This window comes from Typha latifolia, chromosome 3 (assembly GCF_019914945.1).
Source record: "Typha latifolia isolate L0001 chromosome 3, TyphaL0001v2, whole genome shotgun sequence".
NCBI lineage: Eukaryota > Viridiplantae > Streptophyta > Magnoliopsida > Poales > Typhaceae > Typha > Typha latifolia.
In genome coordinates this window covers 1,979,948-2,007,440 of record NC_133088.1, presented here as the reverse complement: position 1 = coordinate 2,007,440, position 27,493 = coordinate 1,979,948, and the positions used below count along the sequence as shown (strand labels likewise).

The 27,493-nt window shown below is 39.1% G+C and overlaps 5 protein-coding genes across 7 annotated transcripts; 3 read left to right on the top strand and 2 right to left on the bottom strand.

The window, feature by feature from the left end:
- Positions 1 to 420: 420 nt before the first annotated feature.
- LOC140784629 (uncharacterized) lies at positions 421 to 4,198 on the top strand. Its single transcript, XM_073132126.1, has 3 exons — positions 421 to 1,427; positions 3,511 to 3,590; positions 3,943 to 4,198. The coding sequence occupies exons 1-2, from the start codon at positions 927 to 929 to the stop codon at positions 3,532 to 3,534; spliced, it is 525 nt and encodes a 174-aa protein (XP_072988227.1). The 5' UTR covers positions 421 to 926; the 3' UTR covers positions 3,535 to 3,590; positions 3,943 to 4,198.
- A 2,135-nt stretch (positions 4,199 to 6,333) lies between these two features.
- LOC140785056 (uncharacterized) lies at positions 6,334 to 11,125 on the bottom strand. Of its 2 annotated transcripts, XM_073132760.1 has the most exons (5): positions 10,624 to 11,125; positions 9,864 to 9,977; positions 8,896 to 9,159; positions 6,985 to 7,244; positions 6,334 to 6,704 (listed from the first exon to the last, which is right to left on the bottom strand). In XM_073132760.1, exons 1-4 carry the CDS (start codon positions 11,122 to 11,124, stop codon positions 7,005 to 7,007), a joined length of 1,119 nt encoding a protein of 372 aa, XP_072988861.1. In that variant the 5' UTR covers position 11,125; the 3' UTR covers positions 6,334 to 6,704; positions 6,985 to 7,004. The 2 variants fall into 2 exon arrangements, with proteins under 2 accessions (XP_072988861.1, XP_072988860.1); XM_073132759.1 differs by lacking the exon at positions 6,334 to 6,704 and having other exon boundaries at positions 6,886 to 7,244.
- Positions 11,126 to 14,488: 3,363 nt separating this feature from the next.
- LOC140784086 (uncharacterized) lies at positions 14,489 to 20,550 on the top strand. Of its 2 annotated transcripts, XM_073131278.1 has the most exons (10): positions 14,626 to 14,947; positions 15,030 to 15,101; positions 15,603 to 15,692; positions 15,772 to 16,170; positions 16,685 to 16,820; positions 16,917 to 17,079; positions 17,813 to 17,941; positions 19,307 to 19,501; positions 19,879 to 20,001; positions 20,080 to 20,550. In XM_073131278.1, exons 1-10 carry the CDS (start codon positions 14,764 to 14,766, stop codon positions 20,179 to 20,181), a joined length of 1,593 nt encoding a protein of 530 aa, XP_072987379.1. In that variant the 5' UTR covers positions 14,626 to 14,763; the 3' UTR covers positions 20,182 to 20,550. The 2 variants fall into 2 exon arrangements, with proteins under 2 accessions (XP_072987380.1, XP_072987379.1); XM_073131279.1 differs by lacking the exon at positions 15,030 to 15,101 and having other exon boundaries at positions 14,489 to 14,947.
- Positions 20,551 to 21,671: 1,121 nt separating this feature from the next.
- On the top strand, positions 21,672 to 23,049 carry LOC140785359 (uncharacterized). Its single transcript, XM_073133229.1, has 2 exons — positions 21,672 to 22,225; positions 22,876 to 23,049. Exons 1-2 carry the CDS (start codon positions 21,728 to 21,730, stop codon positions 22,879 to 22,881), a joined length of 504 nt encoding a protein of 167 aa, XP_072989330.1. The 5' UTR covers positions 21,672 to 21,727; the 3' UTR covers positions 22,882 to 23,049.
- A 1,716-nt stretch (positions 23,050 to 24,765) lies between these two features.
- Positions 24,766 to 26,782, bottom strand: LOC140784573 (subtilisin-like protease SBT1.8). The gene has a single exon (XM_073132058.1). It carries the CDS (start codon positions 26,610 to 26,612, stop codon positions 24,906 to 24,908), a length of 1,707 nt encoding a protein of 568 aa, XP_072988159.1. The 5' UTR covers positions 26,613 to 26,782; the 3' UTR covers positions 24,766 to 24,905.
- Positions 26,783 to 27,493: the final 711 nt, after the last annotated feature.

Here is a 27,493-nt window from a genome sequence, read left to right as displayed (position 1 = left end):
TTTCAAACAATAGACTTTTAAACCATTTTTGCTCATGGATCAGCTCCCAGAAATTCATGGATTTCACAAATCAAAATTTGGATGCTCTGATTGAAACCGACATGTTTTTGTACACAGTCAAAAAGTAAAAAAGAACTAAGAAGCCTTTTGCGTTCAATTAAGGAAAGCAAAGCAGATTGAAGACCTTCTAGCGGGAGCTTGGAGCTTAAGTGAGGCAGTGGTAGCTCGGCTCGGCACATTTAGAGCTTGAGCCGAGCTCTTACCGGGCTCTTAACAAGTTAAGCCCATTAAGAGCTAGGCCCACAAAGAGCAAATCTCCGGTTATCAGCCCAGAATATATATATATATATATATATATATATGTATATGTGGCCCCCATTTTGAACAGCTGAACCTTGTACGTTTGTTGAGAAGATAGGCGGAATGGTTCGGAATCACAGCATAAGCAAGAATATGACATCTCTTAATAATCCTTCATTAATTTCCATGCTGCCAATGCACGGTATTGTTGAAAGCGATGCAAGCTCGCTGTCAGCTCCTCCGTTTCCTGGCAACTTCCGCAAGAAAGTCGAGGCCACGATTAATCGATCAGGTATGCTGTATGCATGTGAGATCCCAAAACTTACTTACCTTCTTCCAGTTTTGAAAATTAAGAGATCAATATTAGGAATATTCCTCATTTAAAAAGAAACTTGTTGTTTTGAGCATCATCTCTGTACCAAAATTACCAATTATTTAGAGGATTAAAATGAATATTTACACTCTGGACAAACCCACCTCTTTCTTGTATAAAATCTCCACTTTCTTCCCTCTTTCGTCTCCCCCTCCCCAATCCTATTCCTCCCTCATCCTAAAGAAAGGAAGAAGGAATTCTTTTTTCTTTTTCTTTTTCTTTTTTTAATTTTTGGTTGTAATTTTCCCTAATAATGCTCCCTTCTACTCTCCCTCTCCTTCTCCTCCTCCTCGTTCCACTCGCGGCGCCCGGCGAGCCACGGTCGCAGGCGGCGGCCGCTGCCCCGTCGAACGGGACCACCATCTATGACCTCCTCCCACAGTACGGACTCCCTCCCGGCCTCCTCCCTGACACCGTCACCTCCTTCTCGCTCTCCGAAGACGGCAGCTTCACCGTTGACCTCGCCGGCCCCTGCTACATCGAGTTCGACTACCTCGTCTACTACGCGCCGCAGATCACCGGCGTCGTCAAGTACGGTGGCATCGAGGGCCTGAAGGGGATCCAGGTGCGGCGGTTCTTGATCTGGTTCGATGTCGACGCCATCAAGGTCGACCTCCCGCCGTCAGATTACATCTACTTCGAGGTCGGGTGGATCATAAGGAAGCTCCAGGTGGATCAGTTCGAGACCGTGCACTCTTGCCGGGAGAATCGCAGGGTGCGATGGGCCATCGAGGCTTTTGGAAGATTGATTAAGGTATTCCATCCTTCGTTCTTTGCTTCTGGTTTTGATGGTAGGACTCTCTTTTGTGATTCAACCGTTTCCCCCATTAGTTCTAATATAGGTATTTAGATTGAACGAGGAGCAGGGAGTTGGGTCTTTTTCTCATTTATGTAGGTCATGGAATTATTTTTGCTGGCTTTTACGAAAATACCTGCAAGTCCTTCTGGATAGGGATCAAGTGGTTAGGACCAGAAGAATTTGCAATGTGTAGTGAAATGCATATTGTGCGCAATGGGAATTTAGGAAGTTGTATGAATGTTTTGTTAGTCATGATTTCCAAGATTAAGGTAGTAAATAGATGGGTATGAAAGGGTTGGGGACAAGCATTTAGTTCGGCGTTCAAATTGATTATGTTTCACAATATGAGCACAGATGGAATGGCCAATGTAAAGGAACGAAATGGGTGAGAGATCTATCAAATGATAAATTTTAGAAAGAGAACTATAAGAGGTTTTAAGAATTCCTGCAATTGGTTTAAGGGTTTCTATGGATCCAGCCAAGTGGAATATGCCAAAGAAGCTGAATTCAAGAGGTAGGTAGAAGTAGCTTGATTCTATTTAATGTTGGGAGTTATATCAGCCTCATATATAATTCCTTTTCCAGAAATAGTGAGAGCTGTACCCGCAACAATTTGTAACTCTGGAAGTAATGCTATATCTATTTTACAATACTTGACTACTTGATATTTCCATTACGTAACGATGACGCTCTAAGAGAGGGAAAAAAATTCTATAGTATGTGAGCAAAGTTTTCTTGAATTGTTTTTCAAGAATTTATATTTATTTTGTGAAGAGCATGCCACGTTGGATTATTGTTATCTTAAGCATGCCAGATGACTATAAGAGAGAGGCATATAAACTTGCACATATGAAACTATATTGAAGAAAAAGTTGGTTATAAGAGATGAAAGCTTGAAAATCTGAAGTCTGAATTCTGCATGACCACTTTGTTAGTTCTGTTGCTTGTTGACCTGATGACGATGATGATGAGACTCCATTTTTAAGAGGATCATGACATGCTCAAGATCTTTCTTTGGCAATTTTTTATTATGATTATGTCATGGAGGAAGTGCCAGAGCATCCCGTTTTCTCTTTGCCTTCTAATTGTGATTCTTTGCGCATGACATTTTGACTTATAAATTATATAAAATCACTTTCACCTGGGTAATTGTGATTTTTGACCTCTGCACCTTGCTCAATATCATTTAGAATACTTACGGGAAGCTTTGAGTTTAGCATCTCTATTTCAAATTCAAATGAGAGATAATTAACTAAGATGGCATCATCTTGATTGTGCTCAGCAAACAACATAATTGACAATCTGACCGATTCTAAGATGAAAAGTCTGCACCATGTGGTGTGAAACATCTACATTATACTTACTTTGCTTGGTGTATTTATTCCCTCTTTAATGCCCTTGTTCAACTTTGTGGTTTCATTTCTTCTTATCATCAAAGTACACTATTTCACTTAAGAGACCTAGACCTAACTTCTATTAAAGAAATTGTAATTATATGCTTCATAACACTAAAAGGGCATTTTAGAAACTTTATTATTTAGGAGGGAATAAAGTATTCCTTTAAGAAGTCTGACATGCCTGTACATGCAAATGTGGCGTGTTGGTTTCTCTGCACAATACAAGCTGAACATTTGCTTAATGCAGATCATTGTTGTTGGGTAATGATGACAGTATGACACTGCTCCAGTTTCAAGTAGCAAAACTCTGTAACAGTTAAAAAATCATAATTCATAAGATTGATCAGTAAGCAAGCTATGAAATGTAAATCGGAAAAGAACTTGCATGCTGCTCTTTTTAGTATTATTGTTTGATTTATATGTTTTTAACTTTTTTATATATAGATTGTTGATGGCCTTTGTAGAATTTAGAGCAGTTAGCACTAATTTCATATTTCTTTTTTCAGAAAAGTCTTGATTCTTCGATTACTCTTGGTAGTGCATGGTTTATATAGTGCAACAGAGAAAAAAGTCCTCCCTCTACTCCATTTTTTGTTTTGCTCCAAGTGAATAAAATTTAAATGCTTCTTGTCCTTGTGCAGAGTATTTTCACCGCTGAACTTTAATGGTCAGAGAGACCTAGAAGATATGCAGGGAAGAGTAGCAATTGAGATGCAGAAAGGTAACTTTGTGATATTATGTGCAGGTCTATCTTTGTTGTCTCCTTAGGTAAGCTTGTATGACCTTATCTTATAACATATGGATTTGCAGTTGTTTAACCTCCATTCCTTTAATAACATTCAAGTCTCATACCTTGTAAAAACAAGCAAGTATACTGATGAAGGTATGGTAACAGTGGTGCTATAAATGAGCAAGACTGTGATTTGATAGGTGCTAAGTTAGTAAGAATTAACTAGATAATGCAGGATTAACTTATGCTTAATAAATATCGCGAGGAAGCCCTATCCTTCCCTCTCAATTTTCTTTTAGGTTTTCATTTTGTCAAACTTTAAAATACTTCCTTTCCATGACAGATTATGCTGGTCAGTGAATGCATTAAGTATCTGAACGGTCAGCAGCAGATGGCAAGTTTCTCGTGGCGCTGTAAAATATTCCCAAGTACTCCATTAGTTGGTCCCAGACTTGGACTTTTTGGTATATAATCGAGTTGGGTTAAAGACGAGAAACTTTCTCATGGGGACATATATTTGTTGGAACTTATTGCACTATAAAGCTTATCTCCTTTGTATGTTGAACACCTTGCTTGCAATTCATGATTTTTATTTGTCACTCTGTTACCCTTCACAGGGATATCTCTGCCTTTTTACATTTCATCTGAGTTATGAAATTTTTGGGTGATCCAATACACAGTATGCGTCCGTTTATTTTTGGAATATTATTTTTCTTATTCTAAAATATAACTTTTTATTTTAAAATAATAATTAAATATTATATTTATTCTAAAATATAAAACGTTAATCATCAAAATTATATTTTATATCATATATTAATTTAATTACTGATTTATTCTTGATATTTATTATTATTTATATATCAAATCAAAAAATATTTATCAAAAATTATAATCTTTTATTTCATTTTGTATCATATCAAAAGAAAATTTTTATTACATCCTTGCTTCAAAATAAGAATAAACATAAAAATAGTTATTCCTAAAATAAAGACCTCTTTAGAAATAATAAATAAAAATATTTAGTTTAGAATTATTGATAGAGTTCCTGAATGCAATTAAAATAGGAGAGAATCATATCGAACAACAATGGAGGAGATGTTAATTGTATAAGCAACTAAGAGTACTTTAACAATGAACAGTATTGAAAATCTATTTGGAAAATCACTTTTCTTTGGACATATTTTCAAGCCAACTTTCTCTAGAGGAATAAAACGAGCACCTCTGATTAATTTTTGACAGTTGACGGAAATCTCACTCTATTATACTCGGCTTCCCACTTTGCAAAGAAGATCACAGTCAGGAAAGAAAGACAATAATGAGAATATTCCTTGTGGAAATAGAATAAAGAACAGTAGAATGCTTTTACACCTAAAAGAATATATTTGCAAATATGTCAAGCGAAGATTTTTTTTTTTTAACAACGACAATTAGTCTCTAGATTATAGACTAGAAAAATAAAGTAAACCTCCATATGTAGATTAGATAATTAGACTAATCATCTCAAGAAATAAATCACAACAAATCTAAACTATGAAATCATAAGTCTATAAGGGTGACCTACAACCCTCGTGTGAGTATACTCCGTAAAATTGATCATATAATATGTAGTCCTTGGTGTAGGTTTTAAACAAGCACTATACTCCTTGTCCTGTTAGGAGTAAACATGATTTAGGACGCCAATGGAGCTTCTACATTCTCGCAGGAGTTCTTTCTTTTTCTCTCCTCCTTTTTCAAATTTAGCTCTCTGACGTTAGAAGATGTCTGGTTGTTGGCAAGGAAGAAATGCTAGGGTTCTTATCCATGTACCATAACCTTTTATTTTGCCATTTGCCTATTTGCTAAATGAAGTGATTTTTAATTACTTAAAGTTTAAAAGTATGACTCAGTTAGCATCTGTAGCCTTCCAAAATATATAAAAGTAAGGATGTGCCTTATAATATAACCAATGGGTATCCACTAGATGAGCATAGCTGCCCTAAAGTTTTCAGTCTTTGAAATATGGGAGCAGTTGGTTTACAGAGGGCTTTGCACTAGGCAATACAATACAAGAGCAATCTACATTGATGTACACCACCTACCACTCCCTGTACTAATACACTATGCCACTGTTATGCCATACTCATCATGTAACAGTAGATTCTTGATGGAAGAGGCATGCATATAAATTCATATTTCATTGACTCGTTAATACTGCTTTCTAGTGGACCTAGTGGTATATACACTAAATTCACGATTGTTCTGATATATCTTACAGCAACTCATTGTTCTGTTTATTATATATAATAAACTCAAAAATGCTGCATCTTAATGATGGTTCGCATTTCATTGTTTAATTCCAGGACTGGTTACCAGGGTGATCTACCAAACGAAGAACATGTCAGATGTCTACGGTGCTTTCTATGAATTTTCTTTAATTAAGTCCAAGGTATAATCTGTCGTGCCTGACTGGTTTAATTGAGATCTATGTACACAAATATCTCTGGAATTTTTTTCTGAGAAAGATGGAAATTATTTCATTAGAATAATATAGATTAAAGTAAATATAATGGCTTAGCTTAATGGCTTGGTAGTTTAGTGACTTAGCTTAACAACTCGACGGTACAATTGATGATTCGATAACACGACGGTTTGAAACAGATCTCAATGATATTTGGTGTCGAACAATTGTTCGGCACGCATATGGCTTGAAGCCTAAATTATACAGCTTACTATATTTACTAAAAAGCTTAGTGGGACCGAAATATTTCTGTATCTAGAGAGGATCGGTCTTCTGTCCATTCTATATTTAACCTTCGGACTTGTGAATTATAAAAAAAAACAGTCATATCTAACGCCTTGTGTAAGACCTAAGGCATTTTGTGTTTCCAATCAGGAGACAAAGATTTCGATTTCCTTTCTATCTGTCCAAAAGACATGCAGAAAATTTAGACAGGACGGGTGATATAGTGGAGGAACTCCCATTCATGGGTGGTTTGCAAATTTAGCATCACTGGAAGATGACTTGCAAGAAAGCAACAACCAAACATTTCGCAAGAATTCCGTGTCACCACTTACATCGAGGATTACCCACAATTTAGATCTCTAGCTTTAAGCGAAGATGCCCTGCTACACACCAAACCAAGATGAAATAAGCACCATCAACAAAAATTCAGAATAATCTTTCTGAGTTAAAAATAAATAAAAAATAACAAGTAAACTGGAGTGCAATAGCACAGAAGAAGCTCATTTTTGTGATGGTCAGACCCTACTAATTACCTAGTATCGGTTAGTGCAAAAAGAAAAAGAACCTCCAAACTCTTTTAGAATTATAGCCAAAATGTAAATATGTACATGGTTAGATTAGTAGAAACCAGAAAAGTTTAAGGCTTTAAGCTGATATTACAGTGGGAGACAGCCTCTGTCTCATGAGGAGTTGGTCAGACGAGAATCCTTGAATCCTGAGGTTGCACCCCCTGATGCTGCCGGCGACGGGGAAGAAGCCACGAAACTGGTGCCAGGCACTAATACAGAAGGAAGACTTGCAGCATGCCCCAGGTGGCCAGCAGGAGCAAAGCAGGATGGACTGACCATGGCAGTGCCTAACGATGGATTTGAGGTTGTCTGTCCATAGCCACTAGCTGATAAACTTCTCGGAGTGTAAACCTGCAAATATACTATATATCACATCACTGGTACAGGATGATTAAACTGTAATGTGGTTTCAAACGGGCACTTCCGGAAATTAAAAGCATGCAAACAAGAGATGCTGCTAGGAAGTAAAGTCTATTCGCTAGATTCTCTTGTGTAAGTTCTATGTGAATTCCCAAAAAATCATAAATATGAATACAAACATTCCTCTCCATTTATTACTTCTATTGAAAGATGAATCTGTACAAGTTAATCGCTAAGTCACCAAAAACAGAGAAAGGGAATGGTGGGACAATCATAATATAACAAATACATGCAAATCATTTCCCATAGTTTGACCAGGAGACTGAATTTAGGAGGAATGGTGATTCAAAGTGGAAAAACCATTTCCAGATCCACTCTCCCCTATAAATATGGGGTGTTTGTTAGTATTTCAAGTCTGCACTTTTCATACCAAAAGTAATAATGGTCATCAAATCCTTCCTAATCTTATGTCACATCCCTCTCTTCCCTCTAATGAGGCAATTCAACATTTTCCTTCCAATCATCCTAGAATAAGTTTGTTTTACCCATACCTCTAGAATATATTCTCATTTATGACTGATTCAATTGGGCTTGTTTCAAGATACTGACATGCCTACACCTCATTCTCATTAGAGTTGAAAAAAATGTCACTTTATGATAATTAATTCTGTGCAAAAGTTTCTTAATACCACTTCTTGAAGATGCCTATAGTTCATTCTCATGCAGTTGATAATTCATTCTATGCCAAGGGTTTGAAACAACAATAAATTCAAGAGAATCTTCAAAAGAATGTTACAAATGAAAAGCATTTCCAACCTTACAGCATACATATTGAAAGGCAATTCTCTTATAATATTGTGTGACCAATTATGCTGGCTCTGCTACAAGCTTTGATTATTGATACATCTAAAGAAAAAGTTTATCACACTACCTACCTATCACATTATTAGTTTATCACACTAATTAGAATTAATGTAAACAACAAAAAATTTAAATTTAAGTCCTACTGGTATCAAAAGAAAAATAAGGGAAAATTGAAAGGCTTTAAAAGAGAAAGGCATGTGAGATCATTTTAAAGCTGCTTGCAGGGTGGGAGAGAGAGAGAGAGAGAACGATAGTCTGCAATTAAGTATACGCAAGAAAGGGAAATACACCTTTCGATCAGGTGCAAGGGCCGATCCAAGTCAAACTACTCACTCATGGGCTATTTCACTTTGCCACAGGTCGAAAAAGGGCTTTTGACTCCATGAAGGAAGACAAGGAATATGATGCGAAGAAATGCTTGTAAGGAGAGAGAGAGAGAGAGAGAGAGAGAGAGAGAGAGAGAGAGAGATTTCCTCCAAGGGGTGGGGTTTGGGAAAATTAATTTTGGGTTTGAATCCGAGTTAATAAAAAGGGCCCAAACCCGACCCATTAACACTGATATCAGTCCCGCCCATGCCCTACCGTGTCCCTCCCGTGTCCAATTTTTTTTTTTTTTAATTAAGGATACTTCTAACCCGTGTTGGTCCATGTCCGACACTGACACCTCCCCGTAGGAGAGGTGTCTGTGCTTGATAGACTAAATTTGATGTAGTATGATATAAAAAGGAAATGTAGAAATAGAATTATGAGCTATTCACTTAACCTGTCAGGCACTTACAAGATTGTGTTGAAGAGAACTAAATGCAGGCCTGTTAAAAGAGGCAGCAGAAGGAGATGTACTATGTATCTGATGCATCTGACGTCCTTGAGCAGTATGGTTAGAAGCAGCATCTGATTCCCCACCTAAATCACCACCAAAATTCACCTCCACACTAATCCTTGGAGGTTGTTTGGGAACAGAACTTATATTAACTGCATTTTCTGCCTGCAACAGCACAGACTGCATGCTCCGCCTTTTTATCTCTTCTTCAGCATTTAAAATCTGTTGGACAAAGTATTTGACTTGTCATAAAAATCAAGGTGCAATGGAATTACCAGACATGAATGAAGCAGAAGAACATTCCCCCTTGCTGTACTTCTAAAACATTTATTTTCCAGAAGAACATAAACCTAATTAAAGAAGGGTACAAAGAGAACCAGACCAATACATAAAAATGAATCAGACAAAGTAGGTGATCATGTAACAACTACTTCCACATCCCGAGTCCAGCTAAACCAACACATTTTGCAGCACTATATCTTACCTAGTATAGCCTCATTGAGGTGTGTCACAGCAACCTTTATCTTCAGCATGACAAAATCTCAAAGTCCTTCTGAATAATGCCATGTCACTCATGGAAGATTTTTGTGTGGGAAGCATGTAAATGCATTATGGCCATGCATGTAAAGAAATTTGCTGATAAGACAAAAAAAGCTTCTTCCCTTTTAATTAGAAAAGGTAAATTATCAGAAACGATTCATAGAAAAAAAAAATGGAGCCCACAAGGTGTTGTACTGCTTCTTATTATATGACCAGTTTCTAAGAGAATTTTGACAAATTTTGCATCTTCAGTAGAAAGGATTTGCAAGCCAGTATGGTAAAGGGAGGCAGATCATTTCAACATATCATCAAACTTAGAACTGTAACAACTTTCTCCCTATCCAACATCTGGACAAATTGGAGTGAACATTGCAGGAAACAATTACCTGCTTCAGCATTTGTACAAGATTGTGTTTTTTCTCATTCAAAACATGCAACTTCTTCTCCAACTCTCCTTTTCTCTTCTCCTTGTCAGTAGCAACATCCAGACCGCTAATTTTCTGAGAATATGTTAAGACAGACAAAACATTCAAATGGGTAGAAGAATATTCAAAATCCTAAATCAAAGATCAATAATAAAACTGCAATAGTAATGCTTGATTAAATTACCAAAGCCAACGATAGGATGTGAAGATGGTGTTGCACATACTGAACGTCATGAATATCTAATTGCTAAAAGCAAGTCGGAGAAAACTCATTCTCAAAGTTGAGCACAAAAAATTTCCTTCTAATTACATCATATTTCCAACGATCACTAAAATGTAAATAACTGTTTTAAAATTCTCGATCTGCTTCAAGATAGTGTTCACACCAAACTTACCACACCTGACATGTGCATATGTTTTTTTTTCCTGGATAAAAGCCATAAGATACATCAATTTAGCCTGCGAAGTAGCCAAATCCTACATAAAATTTCCTCCTATTACGGGAGTAGATATCCTCGACAAGGAATTAGGTCATTGTGCTCATAGCGACAAGTTACCAATCTATCTATCCTAACGGGATCAAAGAAACAACAAATGTTCGATGAGTTTGCTAATAATATTCTCTATTTCACCTTCACATCTCATAAAAGATCATCTAAGGTGTCCCATTTCTAGATTAATCAAAACCATCAAATAAATAATCATGGCAAAATTTCCTCACCTCCAATTTCACAACCCCAGCGCCACCTCGGCCGACCTCCAAATCATCGCGTTCTTCTTTCACCGGCTTCTCCACCTTCAACTCTTCCCCGCTCTTCTCCCCCAACTCCGACGCCTTCGCGTCGACATTGATCTCGCTCTTGATCTTTGCAGAGCTAGGTCCACCTTCGTCCTCCTCGTCGTTGGCCCTGCCCTCCTCCTTCTTCTCGTCGACTTGTCCTCTAGGGTTTTCGGCTTCGAGGCGAGATAGGGTTTGGTTTCTCCTCTGGAGGAGGCGCTTGAATTGAGATAGAGAAATGGTGGGCGTCGGAATCTTCCACTGGCGAGGGATGTCGGGAACTCGGTGCATGTTTCCGCGGTAGAGAGAGATCGCCACCATCTTCTCTCGATCGTCGCCGCCTCTCTCGTTTCTCCTCTCTCGTTCTCGCGCTTCTTCTCCTTCTTTCTTTCTCTTCTCTCTCTCCCTTGCCCTTCGGATCCTTCTTGCCGCTCGGGACTCCATCTTTGATGTTGGGATCCGAATAGGTTGGCGGATATTTGAACCCGATAGAAAGAAGCGGTTCGGGTCCAACTTCTTTTTTCCTTCTCTTGGAAAATATACAAATAACACCCCGTTGTTTTAGTTATTTTGTTATTAACATCATCTCTTCGAAGTTTCTATAATCCAACTTCAGATGACACCAGGCCCGGGTTAGTTTAAACTAAATAGTCCCTAATAAATCGTATTAGAAAAGGATTGTTTTTTTTTTCTTACGGATAATTAAAATTAATTTAAAAATGCCTACTCTTTTCTTAACTTCTAAATACCCTTAATTAAGGTACTAACAAAAAAAGCTAAAGTTGTTCTAAGTATGTTCTTTTCTCAAGGGATTTTTTGTAAATTTTTGTATTATAAGGTTAGTTTAGAAAACGTTTGCAAAATAAATTATAATTCAGAATCAAAATAGCACAAATATGGACTAAACATCTACTGGTTATGATAGTGCGACCCAGTTATAATGATAAGTGATTGGGCCTAATTTAGGCCCAGTTTGATGAAAATATTTGGGAATTTAGAAAATAGAGATGCATGAAGAAAATGATCTCTCCTCTTGTTGATTATATTCATGCAATGCTCTCCTTTTCATTTTTCCCACTTCTTCTTCTTTATAGACCTTACTGTAGGAAAATAAATATCTTAATAGTGAGGCAAAAGCTACATACATTTTATGTGTATATATATATATATATCGTTGTCTACTTGTCTCACCACTAAGGTTATGTTTAAAACTTAAGATTAGCTGATAGTGATGCGTAAAGAAGGAGAGTTCTAAAAAGGTACATTATGTCGGAGAGGAGTCTTTCACTAAACCACTCTTACAATATTTTTTTCCACTCTTCAGTATACTTCAAAATTTAAATAAAGAGTTAATTATATTTTATTACTAAAATTATTAGTTGGGATGACTACTTTTAAATATGAGTTGCCTTTCATTTTAAAACAACTATAAAAATTTGCTAGGCCTTATTAAAAAAAAATTTCTACATTTCGGTACTTAATATTTGCAAGTTGATGGATCAAAACTTATTAATTTTCATACGTCACTGACCCAAATTCTATCGGCAATTTTATAATTAATTTAGTCTCATATTTAAAATTTAAAGCAAATTAGACCTGAAATTAAAAATAAAATAAAAGTTTGGCAGAATTTAAAAATAGTGAAGAACTCGTAGGTGAGAGCTTAGTCTAGTCTCGGTTACAATCATTTAACTCTGCAACGTCTCCGTCTGCAACAGCGACTTTTGCAGAAATCTTCAGCAGTTGCCGTACTTCTTTAGAGAAATCTTCTTTAAGCTCCCACCCAAATCGACTATTTTAATATTCTTTTCCCTATAATTATTTAACCTTTTACTGATTTATTAACTAATTTGCTGGGCAATCCAAATGCTGCCAAAGTAGACCGACTAACAAATTGTGAGATGTTACTAAGAAACAATTAGAGAGATCTCATTCTATAAGCATATAGATATTCTCTAAGCAATAGTAGTTTTATAATAAATTGCTTGATAGTTAGCAACCACTTCATTTAAATTATTGGCGTTAGCTCAAGATTGATGATGATGGTCTTGAGTCGTCGTAGTCTCATCATTTTAAATTTTAAATTAATATCACACGTTTTTTTTATTATTATTTATGAGCACTGAAGTTCTAACTCTTTTTAAATACAGCCACTTATACTCTATCAAATTTTAGCTAATATGGTAAACTGTCTAATTTAAGCTTTAAGCCGAGCAGCTGTCGAGCTGTTGAGCCAAATCGTCAAAGCACTAAATAATTAAATAATTTATTTTTATAATAATTATTTAGAGTTAGAGTCGATCTTATGACCTTTTTAATTACGAAAATTATTATCACATGTCTAAATAAATTATTGCTTTGCTTTCAGACTCTTAAATTACGAAAATTATTATCACATGTCTAAATAAATTATTGCTTTGTTTTCAGACCCTTAAAAAGTACACTGACATAGACCAGTACGCCTTTGGTCCAATGATATTTAGTCCCACGTTAGCTGGCCAACCTAACTCAACCACAGTGGCGGCCTACCTAAAATTGATTGCTAATATGAGGCTTCACATAAAATATTTGTTTTATATATTTTAATATTTAACTGCTGTATATTAATAATTAAACGAACTTGTGAGCCGGGCAGAGCCTGTAAATAAATGTAATTTTTTTCCCACCTACTCTACTTGTAATCTTGATCTTTCTTTGTACATTCTAGAATCATTAAAAGTCAACTTTAGATTAGTTTTTTAATGATAATATACTCATGTAAAATGAAACTGGATTCAAAATATATTAATACCATATACTTATGCAAAAATTCACTTTATTCTTCTATAATTTAAAAAGTCTAAAACTATTTTATGTTACTTAGGACTAGAATGGGATCGTTAGTTTTTCTCTCAAATTTACTTGAGCTCTATGACTATTTTAATCAGGGCAGCAAAAGTTGACCCGACCCGATAACCTAACTTTTAAACGGATTTGAGTTCAATTTAATTGAATTCAAGTTATAAATGGATCAATTCATTCAACTTAATTATTAAACGGATCGTATTTACATTTATTACCTTAGCCCCGTTAACTTGTCTATGACTCGAACTACCAACATATTTATAACATGATTAATTTGTTTATGACCTGATTAATATTTATAACAAGAATAAACTTATTTATAACTCGAATAATTTCGTTTACAATCTGAATAACTTATAAAAAATTTAAAATATTTTGTGCCACCTGATGATTCATTCTTGACTCATGTAAACTAACCCATTTAATAAATATGTCGTGTTTGTATTTGTATTATCACACTTGACCCAAATCTGACTAATCCGACTCGATTGCCACCCCAATTTTAATCGTTTAGCAACGCTATCTTAACAACCCTGTTATTTTGCCTACCAAATATGATGGAGTATTTTGATTATTTTATCAACAGTTAGTTAAGTTTGATAGAAAAAAAAATGATCATACTTATATATGCACACAAATTGACTTGAATTTGTTAAAATATATGAAAATAAAATAATTTTGAGTGTAAGTATGCTATGGTAAAATATATTTAACCACTGAATATTTTAATGGTCGCTACATATGGGCTGCATATGAAATTAATGCACAAATATTACAAAAGAGGAGAAGAAAAATTTAACAACGCAAGAAATTGCTGCATCCTGTGGTACTTGGCAGCTGGTAGCCAATTAGGAGTTGCCATGTCTTTTAATGCAGCAATTTGGTGCAAAGAGAGGGGCAGGGGATCAGGTATGGACCACAACTGGGTCAGACTCAAATATAGATACGCGAACCCACCCACTCGTGGGAGCGCACTGACGACCGAGCTACCGTACAAAAACGCAGCACCGTGCGATCGCGAGCTGCGTACCGGAGACACGTGTCGCCACGATCAAGCTCCTCCAAAACCCCCTGGCCGACCTCCGTCCCCGAGCCGCCGATTCCTCGCCCCGCTCCGCGATTCTCGGGATCCCGAGGCGGAGGCGACGACGAAGTCCTCGTCGTCGTCTCTCCACTCTGTCCCTCTCTTGACCTTTATTTGATTTCTTCTTCTAGAGAGGGAGAGGGAGAGAGAGAGAGATGGGTGGTTGCGTTTCGAGACAGGAGGGGTGCGTCGGAGTGCGGAGGAAGCCCCACGGCGGCGGGAAGCGGCAGCGGCGGAGGGCGATGAGGAAGTGGAAGTCGATGGAGACGATCAATGAGGTCGAGAGGCCGGAGGAAGGCGTCGACAAGAAGTTGTGTAGTAGTAATCCTGCCTTCCAAGGTTCTATCTTCTTTTACGTTATTACTTATTACCCTTCTTCCTTTAATTTAATTTGTTTCTTTTACTTTTTATGGAAATAAAGGGGATTTGAGTAGGGCATTGATGTCGAGCTTGAGCCTTTGTTTTGGCTCCGCATTCCTCGTTGAATTATTGAGTAAGTTCAGAAATCGGAGTCAAATTTGTATCTTGGAATGAATTCGTTTCTGAATTTAGAAGCTGGAGTCAACATAAGATGTTGGACTGAATTGGACTCTACCCTTTCAAATGTAGGTTATCCTAATTGCGGGTACTTTTCCTTTGCACAGTGGAGCATTGACCATTTTGAGGATTTACTGGAAAGTTCTAAAACCCACAATTGGATTCTTTTCTAAATTTAGAAGTTGGAACTTAAGTTGAGATATTCAACTAGTCTGTAGCGGTTCAATTTGATAAGAGATCAACCTGATCATCTTAATTATGGGTACTCCTTGATCGAATACTAAGGGCAGTGAGGGTTGCTCTTGTCGAGGTCACCAATTAGGCAACTATTAGTCAATAAGTTTCTGCATTACAAATTATTGCTTTGGGCTCTGTATTAATTCCAATATCCAAATGAGTTTATTCCCTGGTTAAAAACTTTCTTTTTAGTATGATCTTACTTGGAAACATCTCACAGTTGCTTTGGGGAACATCGAAGAGGCATGGTTCGACACACTAGCTATAACAGAGTCAGATTGTGAGGATGATTTCCATAGTGTGCAGGATGGTATGCCGCAGATAACACTTCTTGAGATATGTAGCAACTCTTGTCCTTGAAGCTTTACAAATGCTGTGGAATTCTGCAGATACTTTTTCATTAAATGGGTTTGAGCTTGAAGCTGTGTTGAGTATTTCAACGTCAAAAGATATCAAAAGTGAAAGCACCTCAATCTATTCCATCGACCAAATCCAGAAGAGGCATAGATCAGGGGAGCAAACTAAAGTAAATTTGGAGAATGGAGTGAAGTCTGTTGTTAGCCATGATGGCATCTCTAGCTGTCCTGCAGATGAAGGTGCTGGTGTCACAGAAGGTGGGATACTGGATGATTGTGGTATTTTGCCTCATAACTGCTTGCCCTGCCTGGCTTCTGCAGCTTCCATAACCGAAAAGAAAAGACCCTTTAGCTCTAGCCCAACTAATTCTGTGAAGATGCCTTCTTTGAAGCTCCCATTCAAGAGAAAGGCTGGGGAAGCCGCAGGACTATGTAAGTGTTCCAAATTCTGTTCTTTTATTTCCATGTTGCTGTTTCTCCAAGGGAAAGTCCAACTGCTCCTGCCCATTTGGACACTGACCATTATATGCTCAGTATATGATCTCTTCCATTGTTTGTTTTGGTTATTTTATTTGCTGATCACTTGAAACTACCAAAATTGTCACCATCCTAATTGTTAACTTGTGTCCATTCAACACACATAAGAAGAATATGGAGGTGATCAGGACAAGAAGGACAATAGTTCATTAAAAAACTGCATTTTCTGGAAATGATATCTGAAAGGCAACCATCAATAATCACATATCTTTATTTAGTGTTTCATTTATCACACATGAACTCATGATGGCTGCCCATTCTAAGTGATTGATTGAAATTCAATATTCATATGTTATGCAGTTATGGTCCGTAAGTTTGCAGCAATCTCTTCATGTAGTAAGGAGAAGAAAATGCTATCAAGTTTTTTAGAAGCTTGAATATGCTGACTTGTTTTCTTGCTTCCATATAGTTTCAACAAAAGCTTTCCTTGAAAGGCCACTAGCAGGTCTCCAAGTGCCATTCTGCTTAGTGGAGAAGAAAATTCTTGATAGCTGGTCACATGTTGAGCCTAGTACCTTCCGAGTTCGAGGAGCAAATTATTTCAGGTGACCAACAAATTCTAGTCTTGAATTCATCCCAAATATGCAAACTCTATTTAATTATTCACCACTCAGTAACATTTTAAATTTTATGTATGCTAGGGATAAGAAGAAAGAGTTTGCTCCAAATTATGCCGCATACAACCCTTTTGGTGTCGATGTATACTTGTGTCAGCAGAAGATTAATCACATTAGTCGATATGTGGAACTTCCAATTTCAGATGCATCTAGCAAGTTTCCACATCTTCTTATAGTTAATGTTCAGGTATACATGCCAGACCAATATATAGTTTCTATCTCAGCATTACTACTTGTTACAAATATTTGAAATTGTTCTTAAGTTTCCTAAATTGGGTCTATTCTTCCTCCACATTTTGACAAACAGAAGGGCTCTTAGATGCACCGTGCTGATAATTATGAAATTCTTATTTGTCATGAAATAGACATTCAGTTTTGTAAAAGATCCTAACTATATTGTTTTGGACACTGCAACATGCTTTAGACTACCCCTAATTTTAAAGGCAATACGTGTTACATATCTAAGTTAACCAGCGATAGACTTAGTCTCAGATGCTGTCATATCTTCATGGGGCCAAGTTTACTCACCTAATACTAATAGAATCTTTTGAACCACTAGAAATTCATCAAATAGCTGTAGTTGAGAACGACAGTACTCTTAGAACATAGTGACACAATTTAGATAAAGAAATTATTTGTGTTGCTATAATTATACAAGAAGTCAAACTGAGTCGTCAATGAACTCAGATATTTGTTTCTTTGCATTCACATTACTTTTGCTGGACCCGAGGATATAATCTGCTGTGCTATCTTGCTCAAGAGCTGACATATCAGCTTCACACAGGCTGCATTGAATGGTTCGTGTTGTGTCAGTAGCTTCCCGAAAACCGTTAAACAAACATTTTAAACTATAAGGTGTAACTTCGAAAATTTAGCAGTTAAAGCATTCCTTTGACATATAAGTTCTCTTGTTTTCTCAGGTTCCATTATATCCTGCTTCAATGTTTCAGAATGAAGTGGATGGGGAAGGAGTAAGTTTTGTCTTATACTTTAAGCTCTCCGAGAGGTACTCAAAAGAGCTTCCATCTCACTTCCTAGATAATCTCAAAGTAAGACTTTCTGCTCTGAATTTTGCCTCATGTCTTCTTTTATGATTAGTTTTACAAAACCCAATACCCATAGCAGTGTTTAATGAAACAAAAATTTGCAATACCTAAACACTCTTGGCTTTACTTTTAACATGAGTAGAAATTTGATGGTTTATTGTTTTCTTTCGAGAATGAGGTTAATCACTCAGACGATTCTGAACCCTTTCCAAGTATCATGACTTCAATAAAAATTCTTACTCATTTTGGAAGGCCACTTAGAAAATAAGAGTCCTGCATTAAACTTCTGTCTTCAAAGAGAAATATGAACCTTGAATTAAGGCATTACTTAGAAAAGCTCGATATACTTATTTATTATTCACTTCTATAAGATCTGACAGAGGGTTAAATATGGTAACGTTGATGACAAGGACTCATGAACTTTGTGAGCTTGATTCTTTTCATTAGTTGATTAATGGGGGCCGACTTCACAAGTTTCAGAGGGTTGGAATTTCTCTGATCCAATATCTGCTTCAAGCCATTTTGCCAGTAAAAACTAATTAATAATGAGGTTGTAGTAATTATTTCCTTTGTTCGGATATATCCTATTCCTTGTCTTTTAAAATCATAGCAGTAGCTCTAGTCATTAACTTTGTACATGAGGAACCTTTTCAGTTCTGTACAAATAGTGTCTGTTTGATTGTCTGCATTTAATGATGTACTGAGGCAACCGGTGCCAACACCAATAAAACACAACAATTTTCCTTGGGTTATTGGCGAGTGTGCAACTCAGCGCATTGGTAACTTGGGTGCATCAGTGCAGCAAAACTAATCCATGTAATGCAGCAGATAGTTAATGAACCAGATATGGAGCATATATACTTATTATTTGCCATCGGTCTACGACTGCAGTTTGACAATTAGGGTATCTCATAATCAAGTTTATTGCTTTTCGTGCATCATATGAAGGAATATGAATTTGCATTTCCTTAGCATTTGTCAAGTCTGCAAAGTTTGTCAAAGGTCTTTCTTTTTCAAAAACCATACATATTTCAATCGTACTCTAAGCCATGTCAGCCACAATGCGTTTGAGTATGTGTTGCAAATGGTGATTGTACAGAGAAATATACAAGTCAAATGTAAGTGAAGTGCATTGCCTTTTTGTCATATGTGTTTGTTTCCTTTTCTATTTGGTCATTTCATTTATGCTTGCAATTGCTTGTCACATTTCATTAGTTATCTGAATTTATTCATCTTTAGTTGTAATTGGATTTTATTAACACATTCATTAATTTTGTTGATACCCTGTATCTCTTTGATTATAGTTTTTCAAGCCTTGAGAACCTCCTATGTGTTTTTTAATGCTGCCTGATCTGTTCTTTGAATTAGAGATTAATTGATGATGAGGTAGAAAAGGTAAAAGCCTTTCCAGTGGACATGATTATTCCTCATCGGGAACGACTAAAAATACTTGGCCGAGTAGCAAATATGGAGGATCTTCCTTTAAGTGCAGCAGAGAGGAAGATTATGCATGCATACAATGAGAAACCTGTGCTCACTCGTCCCCAGCATGACTTTTACTTGGTATTTACTAATTTCAGTCTCAGATATTTGGTTGTTATTAGCCCCATATTGTTATGAATTACTTCTCATCTCATGTTACTGTAGATGGCTTTCACTTAACTTTTCTCCTTCCTCAATGATGAGAATTTAGTTTTGCCTAAAGTTACTGGATTACTTCTATCTACAAAATTTCTTGTTCTCTGATAATTACAATTGCTGCTCACTTTATATTACAAGTTAATACTCACGTATGAATTCATTTCTTTTGCTGCTCAATGCCAATCTTTTATCACTTGGCACTCTGTTACTCCCCTTCTTTATGTTGTTGCTTTGTTATGATTGCTCAATACATTTCTTTTTCTTTTTTCACTTTGCTGCTATCTCTGCTTCATCAACAGGGGGATAATTATTTTGAGATTGATTTGGATATGCATCGATTTAGTTACATCTCAAGGAAAGGTTTTGAAACATTTTTAGACCGCTTGAAGCTCTGCGTCTTAGATTTTGGCCTAACAATCCAGGTATTCTCAATGTATGAAGGACTAATTTATTCTTTGTTTAGAATGGAAGTCTGGGAATTAATTCCTTTTGCTTTACAGGGAAACAAGCCTGAAGAATTGCCAGAGCAGATACTCTGTTGTGTGAGGTTGAATGGAATTGATTACACTAACTATCACCAACTTATTGTGCCTAGTCCTTGACTTAATGCATTCCTCGCCAACCGGCTAACTAGCCATTTTTCTACATTGAATGATTACTGATGTAAAATCCATATATCTCGAGATCACGACAGCTACGGAGACAACATGTTGAGGATCGTTGTCAAGATAACTGCCGTGGAATTTGGCTAGCGTGATTCATGTGCAGAATTCAAGATTACTCGAGGCTGATGATTTATTCGAGTTTGGACACAAGTTGTAGATAAAAGACTGCTGCAAATTCCATGACATCTATATTTAGCAGGAAAATGCTATCCATTGTTGCTAATTATCAATGTCTAATCTGACAGACTTCACTTTTTCTTATACTGATTCTGAAAGGGAATAAAGAGAAGAGAAGAAGTTGCTTTATTATGCATGAAATAGGATATAAACCCCGACAGATGCATTACTCATTGTGCATTGATTCTTTTTGTGTCTGTCTGAGAAGTGAGAAAGTGATGCTAAGCTCTGCTGTGAGGAGTATACACCTGATACTTCTATTTGTATTATTTTAACAAAGATGATATAAAAGTTACAAGTGAATGATGTTAAGGCCCAACCATAAGAGGACTGGAGGACTACAAACTTAATTAGAGACCTTTAAGTTTAACCACTTTAGTCCTTTCTGTCTTGAATCATTGCTAGATATCATTCACTATCATTCACAGCAAAGTAGATGAGAGATGTCTAATAATATCGACATTATTGGGGCGTTTAATGGAGCTATGATACAACTCCACGTGACGGTTGTCGGGAAAATTGATCATGATGCATCTCTCAGATGACGACGACGACTTTATTATATTAGCCCCCAAATTTTTCGAGGGCGACGATGCTTTTGACCAATGACTGCACAGCGTTGGATATTTTTATTAACTCATTAATCATTCTTCACGAATCTTGAAGCTCCCCAAGGAGTAGTATGTAAGCCGTTAATTAATTTTTTATGATAAATTTTTTTTTCCTCGTTTCACCGGCAGTAGCTACTAAGATTCTTCCATACGATCTCATCACCAACTCGATTCCAAAACACCGTACCTCCGGTTTTACGTCTAAAACCTTCACACCTGGCTATATTCCATATCCTCTCATAAAGTATATTAAGATTTTATTTAGGATAACAAATCAATCTTTGATAGGATTGTTTTGAGTTTTTGACTAAACTAGCTCCGTTCCAAAATTTTTTTTTACCGGAATGAACTATCCTCAAATTTATTTATGGTCTGATTTACTGTAACAAAAATATTGAACTGATCAACGTTTTTTCTCTGAGTAAAAATGCTGATCAGTTTAGCGTTTTTGTCTAGTCCTAAAACGCTAAACTATAAAAAAATTATGATCCCTTTAACTTAAAAATTTAAAAATAAGTCTAATATCGTCGAGAAAACTATAGCCACAAGTCCCGAGGGCATTCTCGGAAATCGAAATTCTCAGATAATTCCCATTTACTCCCCGTCACATCTTTAAAAATGTCAACCCCCCCCTTCGTTCTATCTTCATCTCCCGAGAGAGAGAGAGAGAGAGAGAGAGAGAGAGAGAGAGAACCATGTCTCCATCCCTGGTTGCCTCCACCGCCGCCCTCCTACTCCTCGCCCTCTCCTTGGATCTCGTTGCCTCCGCCACGCCGGTGAACGGAGTGGCCAACGACATCCTCCCCAAGTACGGTCTTCCAAGAGGCCTCCTCCCCGATGTCGTGAAGAGCTACTCGCTCTCCGACGACGGCGAGTTCGAGATCGAGCTCGAATCCCCGTGCTACGTCCAGTTCTCCCACTTGGTCTACTACGAGAAGGTCGTTAAGGGAAAGCTCTCTTATGGAGCCATCTCTAACCTATCAGGGATCCAAGCTAAGAAATTGTTCCTTTGGGTTTCTATTTCCGGAATCGTGGCTCACCCAGACGCAGGGACGATTGAATTCCAAGTCGGGTTCATCTCGGAATCGCTCTCGGAGAAGGAGTTTGAGGCCATTCCGGTCTGCAAGGCCAAGGCGGCGTATCGCGGGGCGGCTGGGATGCTATCGGAAATCGGGATTCTGCCAATTTCTGAGGTGGGTTTTGCGATTATTTTGTTGAAATTTTTGGGGGTAAAAACTACATTTTGGTTGTGATAGGTGCTTCGATCGTCTTTCTGGGTTTTTAGGAAGGAATAGGAAACTGATATTTTTTCATTCGCTTAACATGGCTCGGGTGGTGGAAGTGATTGAATTTGGTACCCACTTGGACATAGAAAGAGTAGGTGAAACTTAATCCCGAAGAAAGGAAGATCCTTTTGGCTGGGTTGGGGGCTTGGTATTGAATATTTATCTTTGAGAAAGTTGTTTGAATACCAAATTATATAGAAGATAGTCACTGTGATGCGAATCTTAGAAAAAAGTTGACACTTATTAGTTAGAATAGCGGGCTATAACAACTATGGTAAGGACCTTAAACAAGATTTGAAAGGATTGTGCTTGTTAATCTTGCTATGAAGTATGAGCATCTATAATTGTTGTTTGGCTAAACTGTCAATCCTGCTATATTTTACTTTTGGGCATTGAAGACTTATCTGAGTCAACTTATTAATGATGCCAATCCTACTGCAGTCAAGTGGGAATTGCAAATTGCCAATCTATATTTCATTCCAGGAAAATTATATGCATTAATTCAGTAATCAATCCTATATATGTTTTTTGTATGACAATATTTTGTCCTTTTTCAGGCTTGAGAAGGAATCTTTGTTACTATCTCCATTGCACGGAGGAATGCAACTATGTACTTAATACGGTCTCAAATAACTTGCCAGACTCTGATGAAGATGGCATTGGCATCCATGTATTATTGTGGTTGTAAAACTGTTATTAATAGAGATTCCAAGCGTTGTGTTTGTGTCGAATTTTCTCATAGCTCAAATCATATCATAACATGTCTGATTCAAGGGAAATTTATACGTATATATATATGAAAAAACACTATATCTTTTATTAATAATTTTTCATAAAAATAAATTTACAGCCTTGTGTAGCTGTTGCATTCATCACAGTTGGTAGCCTTGTTCTAAAAAAACACAGGTGCTTAGATCATGAGCAAGAAAAGTCCGCCGCATTTATAATTTGTCTCAATAAATTAGTCTCTTGAGATTGGTTGGTGTATCCACCAAACGAACTAAATCACTCAAACGAGATAATTTAATCTTTATTATAGACTTAATAGTCAATGCCCCAGTCTGAGAGTAAAATAAGAGGAGTTGGGCTTAAAATAATTTAATATATCTGCAACCAAACAGCTCTTAAGAGTAAGAGATCTCATGGCTCTGGCTAAACTTACTTCAAAATCACTGCATGAAGAGATTCCATTTTCCTCTCATTTTTTTCGTCTGCCACTAATTAATTTTCTTCTTTTCACTACTATGTACAAGTATCCCCCTTGCCCTGTTTCTGAGGCTCAATGAGTACAAACAATAGCTGAGAATGCTTGCTGAATAGATAGATAGATAGATAGATAGACATTTTTCCAAGAAAGTATTAATGAAATCACCCACATGACAAGTCCAAGTTACACGAATAGAACATTTGAAAATTGTAAGCACTAAAGGCCTTATTGATGAACGTAACTGTAACATGATCAACATCTATATACACTGTTCTGCTTGTGATTTTTGGAGTAACTAATAAAATCATCCGTATGCTTCTCCTGCGTCTCCTTGTTGGCATAAATATTTCCCCAATTCTTTGGCATTGCGTGCTAACGTCTTCCCCTCTTCTTCCATCGTGACAAATCTTATCACCTTCGCTACCGCCTCCCCGACCCGCCGTCGATGATCATGGCGAGGCGGTGGGTCGGGGAGAAGCCGGAGGCGTCCTTCCAGTGCGCCATGACCGCCCACTTTGCCTCGCGGCGGCGGTAGGCGACCGACGTGGGGAACTGGATCCACTCCGGCGACGTCCGAAGCAGCGGCCCTCCGTAGCCGTCCATCAGGACCGACGGCGGGCCTAAGAACGCGAGGCTCGAAGCCGGCAGGACGCAGAAGTACGCGCACCGCACGCTGGCCGCCGCAGCGGCTGCCAGTAGCCAGTGCTTAGCGTAGTCGCAGACGATCCAATCATACTTTCTATTCTTAGCAGAACTCTCTACGAGATAGCCGTGGACGCGGCTCGCGAGGCCGTCGAGGGCCTTGATGAGTTACTAGTTCTTCTCCGGGGGGATGTCGTTGGTGGACTCGGCGTCCTCCGGCAAGCCATGCACGTGCGGGAGGGAGAAGGGGACGAATTCTATGCGTTGGGATAGATCTGATGGGATCTTGGGGAGTCTTTGGATGTTTCTTGGGGTGGCGATGAAGGAGATGTGGTGTCCTCGCTTGGCTAACGACTTGGAGAGCTCCAGGAAGGGGATCATGTGGCCGAATGCCAACCACGGGAACACGGCGAATGGTTTGCATAGCGGAGAGATTGGTTTGCAAAGGGAAAGAAGAGCTCTGAAGTTAGAACGAAAGAGATATCTGTCTGTCTGTCTAGCTACTTGGTAATATGTGGAAGATTGGGCAACTAAGTTGCTTTCTTCTCGTTGGCATCTCTTATGATGATTAGAAGAGAGAGAATCTGAGTAATGAATAAATAGAAGGTTAAACATAGGAATTAATTTGTTTGCTTTGGCAGATCGAACACCATTAATTATTCAAAAAAAACATATGCATTCTTAATCCTTCACAAGGAGCTAATTCAAATGAACAATATATATATATATATATATCATTCATTCCCACATGAACACCACTGGGCTCTTCACTTGATGCTCCACGTTCTCCCATATGATAAATCCATACTCCTCACATTTGTCACTCCCTTTCATCACCACTTTACTCTTAAACTCCACCTCATAACTTCTTATCTCATTTACCCCCTTAAACTCCAATAATTCCGGCTTCACCGTCACCTCCACCTTCTCAGGTATGGGATTTACAATTCTAACCTTATAAATCTCCGGTAGCTCGTAGACCTTCTTCAAAGTCCTCTTCAATACTTTAGTACTCGTTCGATTGTTAAATATCACCACAAAGGAAGGGTAGTTTATTCCGGCGACGCCGCCTTCGATCTCCGAGCACGTCGTCGGGCCGCCGACGATCTTGTGCCGCTGCTCCTCCGTGTAGTTCAAAGCACATAGGAAGTCGATGTAGTCTTGGACGCCGGCGTCGTAGACGAGACCAGGGTCGCGGGCCGTCGGCGGGTTGATGTGTCCGGCGCCGACCGCGAACGGCGTCGCGGGCTGGGAATTCTCGTTGGCGATTATCGGACGGTAGTTGTTGTCCAGCGTCGCCGCCGTCGTCATGATGGCCGAGCGCACCATTGCCGGCGTCCACGTCGGGTGGGCCCCCCTGAGAGCCGCAGCGAGGCCGGCTACGTGTGGGCACGCCATCGACGTGCCGGAGACGATGTTGAACGCCGACCGCCTCGGATCTTCGTAATTGCCCTTGTAGAGCGGCGACTCCGGCGGCCACGCTGCGAGGATGTTCATCCCAGGGGCGATCACATCCGGCTTCAGGATCTCCGGCGAGGCCTGGCTCGGGCCCCGCGAGGAGAACCCCGCCACCGTTGGCGCACGGGTCTCGCCGATGACGGTCCTCCGGTACCGGAGCTCCAACATCGCCACCGGCTTCCCTGCCGACGAATTCAAGTACTTCCAGATATCCCCCTCCGCCGTGTACCTCACGGCGACCGCCGGGAGCGTAAATCCCTGCGCGATTATCCCTTCACCGTCCCGCGGCAAGTTCACGGCGATCAGCCCCGCGGCGCCCGCCTCCTCCACGTCCAAGCCGGTCCTGACGGAGGCGTCGTTGCAAATTACTATTTTGCCCATGACCGTAGCCGGCACCAACAGATCTGGATAGCAGAGTCCTACGTAAACGAGCTCTATCATCTCACTTTGGTTGACTTCCTGGAAGTAAAGCGACTGCCCCAGGAGAACCTTCCCGTTCCCAAGAACGACGCGAGCCGGGAAACTCCGGTCAATCGTCCCCGCGCCGACCGTAGCTACCCATGGTGCGGAATTGGTGACGGTCCCCGCGTACGGGCCGCTGTTTCCGGCGGAGCACGTGACGAAGATTCCGGCGCGGGCGGCGGCGAACGTGCCAACGGCGACGGGGTCGGAGTCATACAAGTCCTGGCCGAAGGGGGAGCCAATGGAGAGGGAGAGGACGTCGACGCCGTCGCGGACGGCGTTGTCGATCGCGGCAAGGATGTCGGACTTGTAGCAGCCGACGGTGCCCCAGCAGGCCTTGTACATCGCGAGCCGCGCCCTCGGGGCAAGGCCCCGCGCGGTGCCGTTGGCGAAGCCGAAGAAGTCGGCGTCGGGGACTACGCCGCCGCCGGCCGTCGAGGACGTGTGAGTGCCGTGGCCGTTCTTGTCTCGCGGGGATAAGTACTCGTTGACGTCGTCCACGAAGAGCAGGCCACTCGCCAGCATCCCGGCGGCGAAGTATCTGTGTGTTCATCGGTGGTAATTCAATGTTTATTCTAAATTCAAAGTCCATATAATCACGTAATTACATCGACTAGTACACCCTACATATGTGTAAACGTCTTTTTGTAAATCATCAACTATTCTTTTGGCCTTATTGCAAAAGATCTTATTCTGACTTACTTGTAAATTAATTATCTTTATAGTTATCTTTATCTTCGTAGAAAGGGTTGCATGACTTGCATCTCTTTAGTTTATACAACCAAAGATTGAGTACGTTTTACAAGTATTCCTGAGAAGCGAAACCATGATTTGTGGATGTATGAAGGTCTTTTGTCAATAAGGCTAAAAGTGTAGGTGGCGATGTGCAAATAATCTCACTACACAATAAATACAATTTCTAATTATACTTAATTCCATTAAGCAAGTGGTGAATAGAATTAACCTTGCGCCGACAAGCTTGTTATTGCATAATAAGCTCGCGTTGAAGCGAGTCCCATCCACGCACTGGCCTCTCCACGTAGCACGCACCGGCGGCAGCCCGACGTCGTCAAAGCTTCTACTCTCCGGCCAAATGCCGGTGTCGACAAGGCCGATAACAACATCTTGGCCAGAGTTGGATTCTGGCCAGAGGCCGAAGCCGGTGTTAAGGCCGAGGAAATCGGGAGACCTCGTAGTAAGTGGCTGGATGGTTCGATCCTCGTAAACGCCGATCACGCCGGTGATCGTCGAAATCGTTTGAGCTTCTGGAGGGGTCAGCGTCACGGCGAAGCCATGAAGGACGGTTTCGTACGTGTAAAAGATGCGTTTGTCTGCGGCGGTGGTGGCGGCGGCTGTCGAGGTGGTGCTTGTTTTTATGGGGAGGAGGGATTGGATTATGGAAGCGT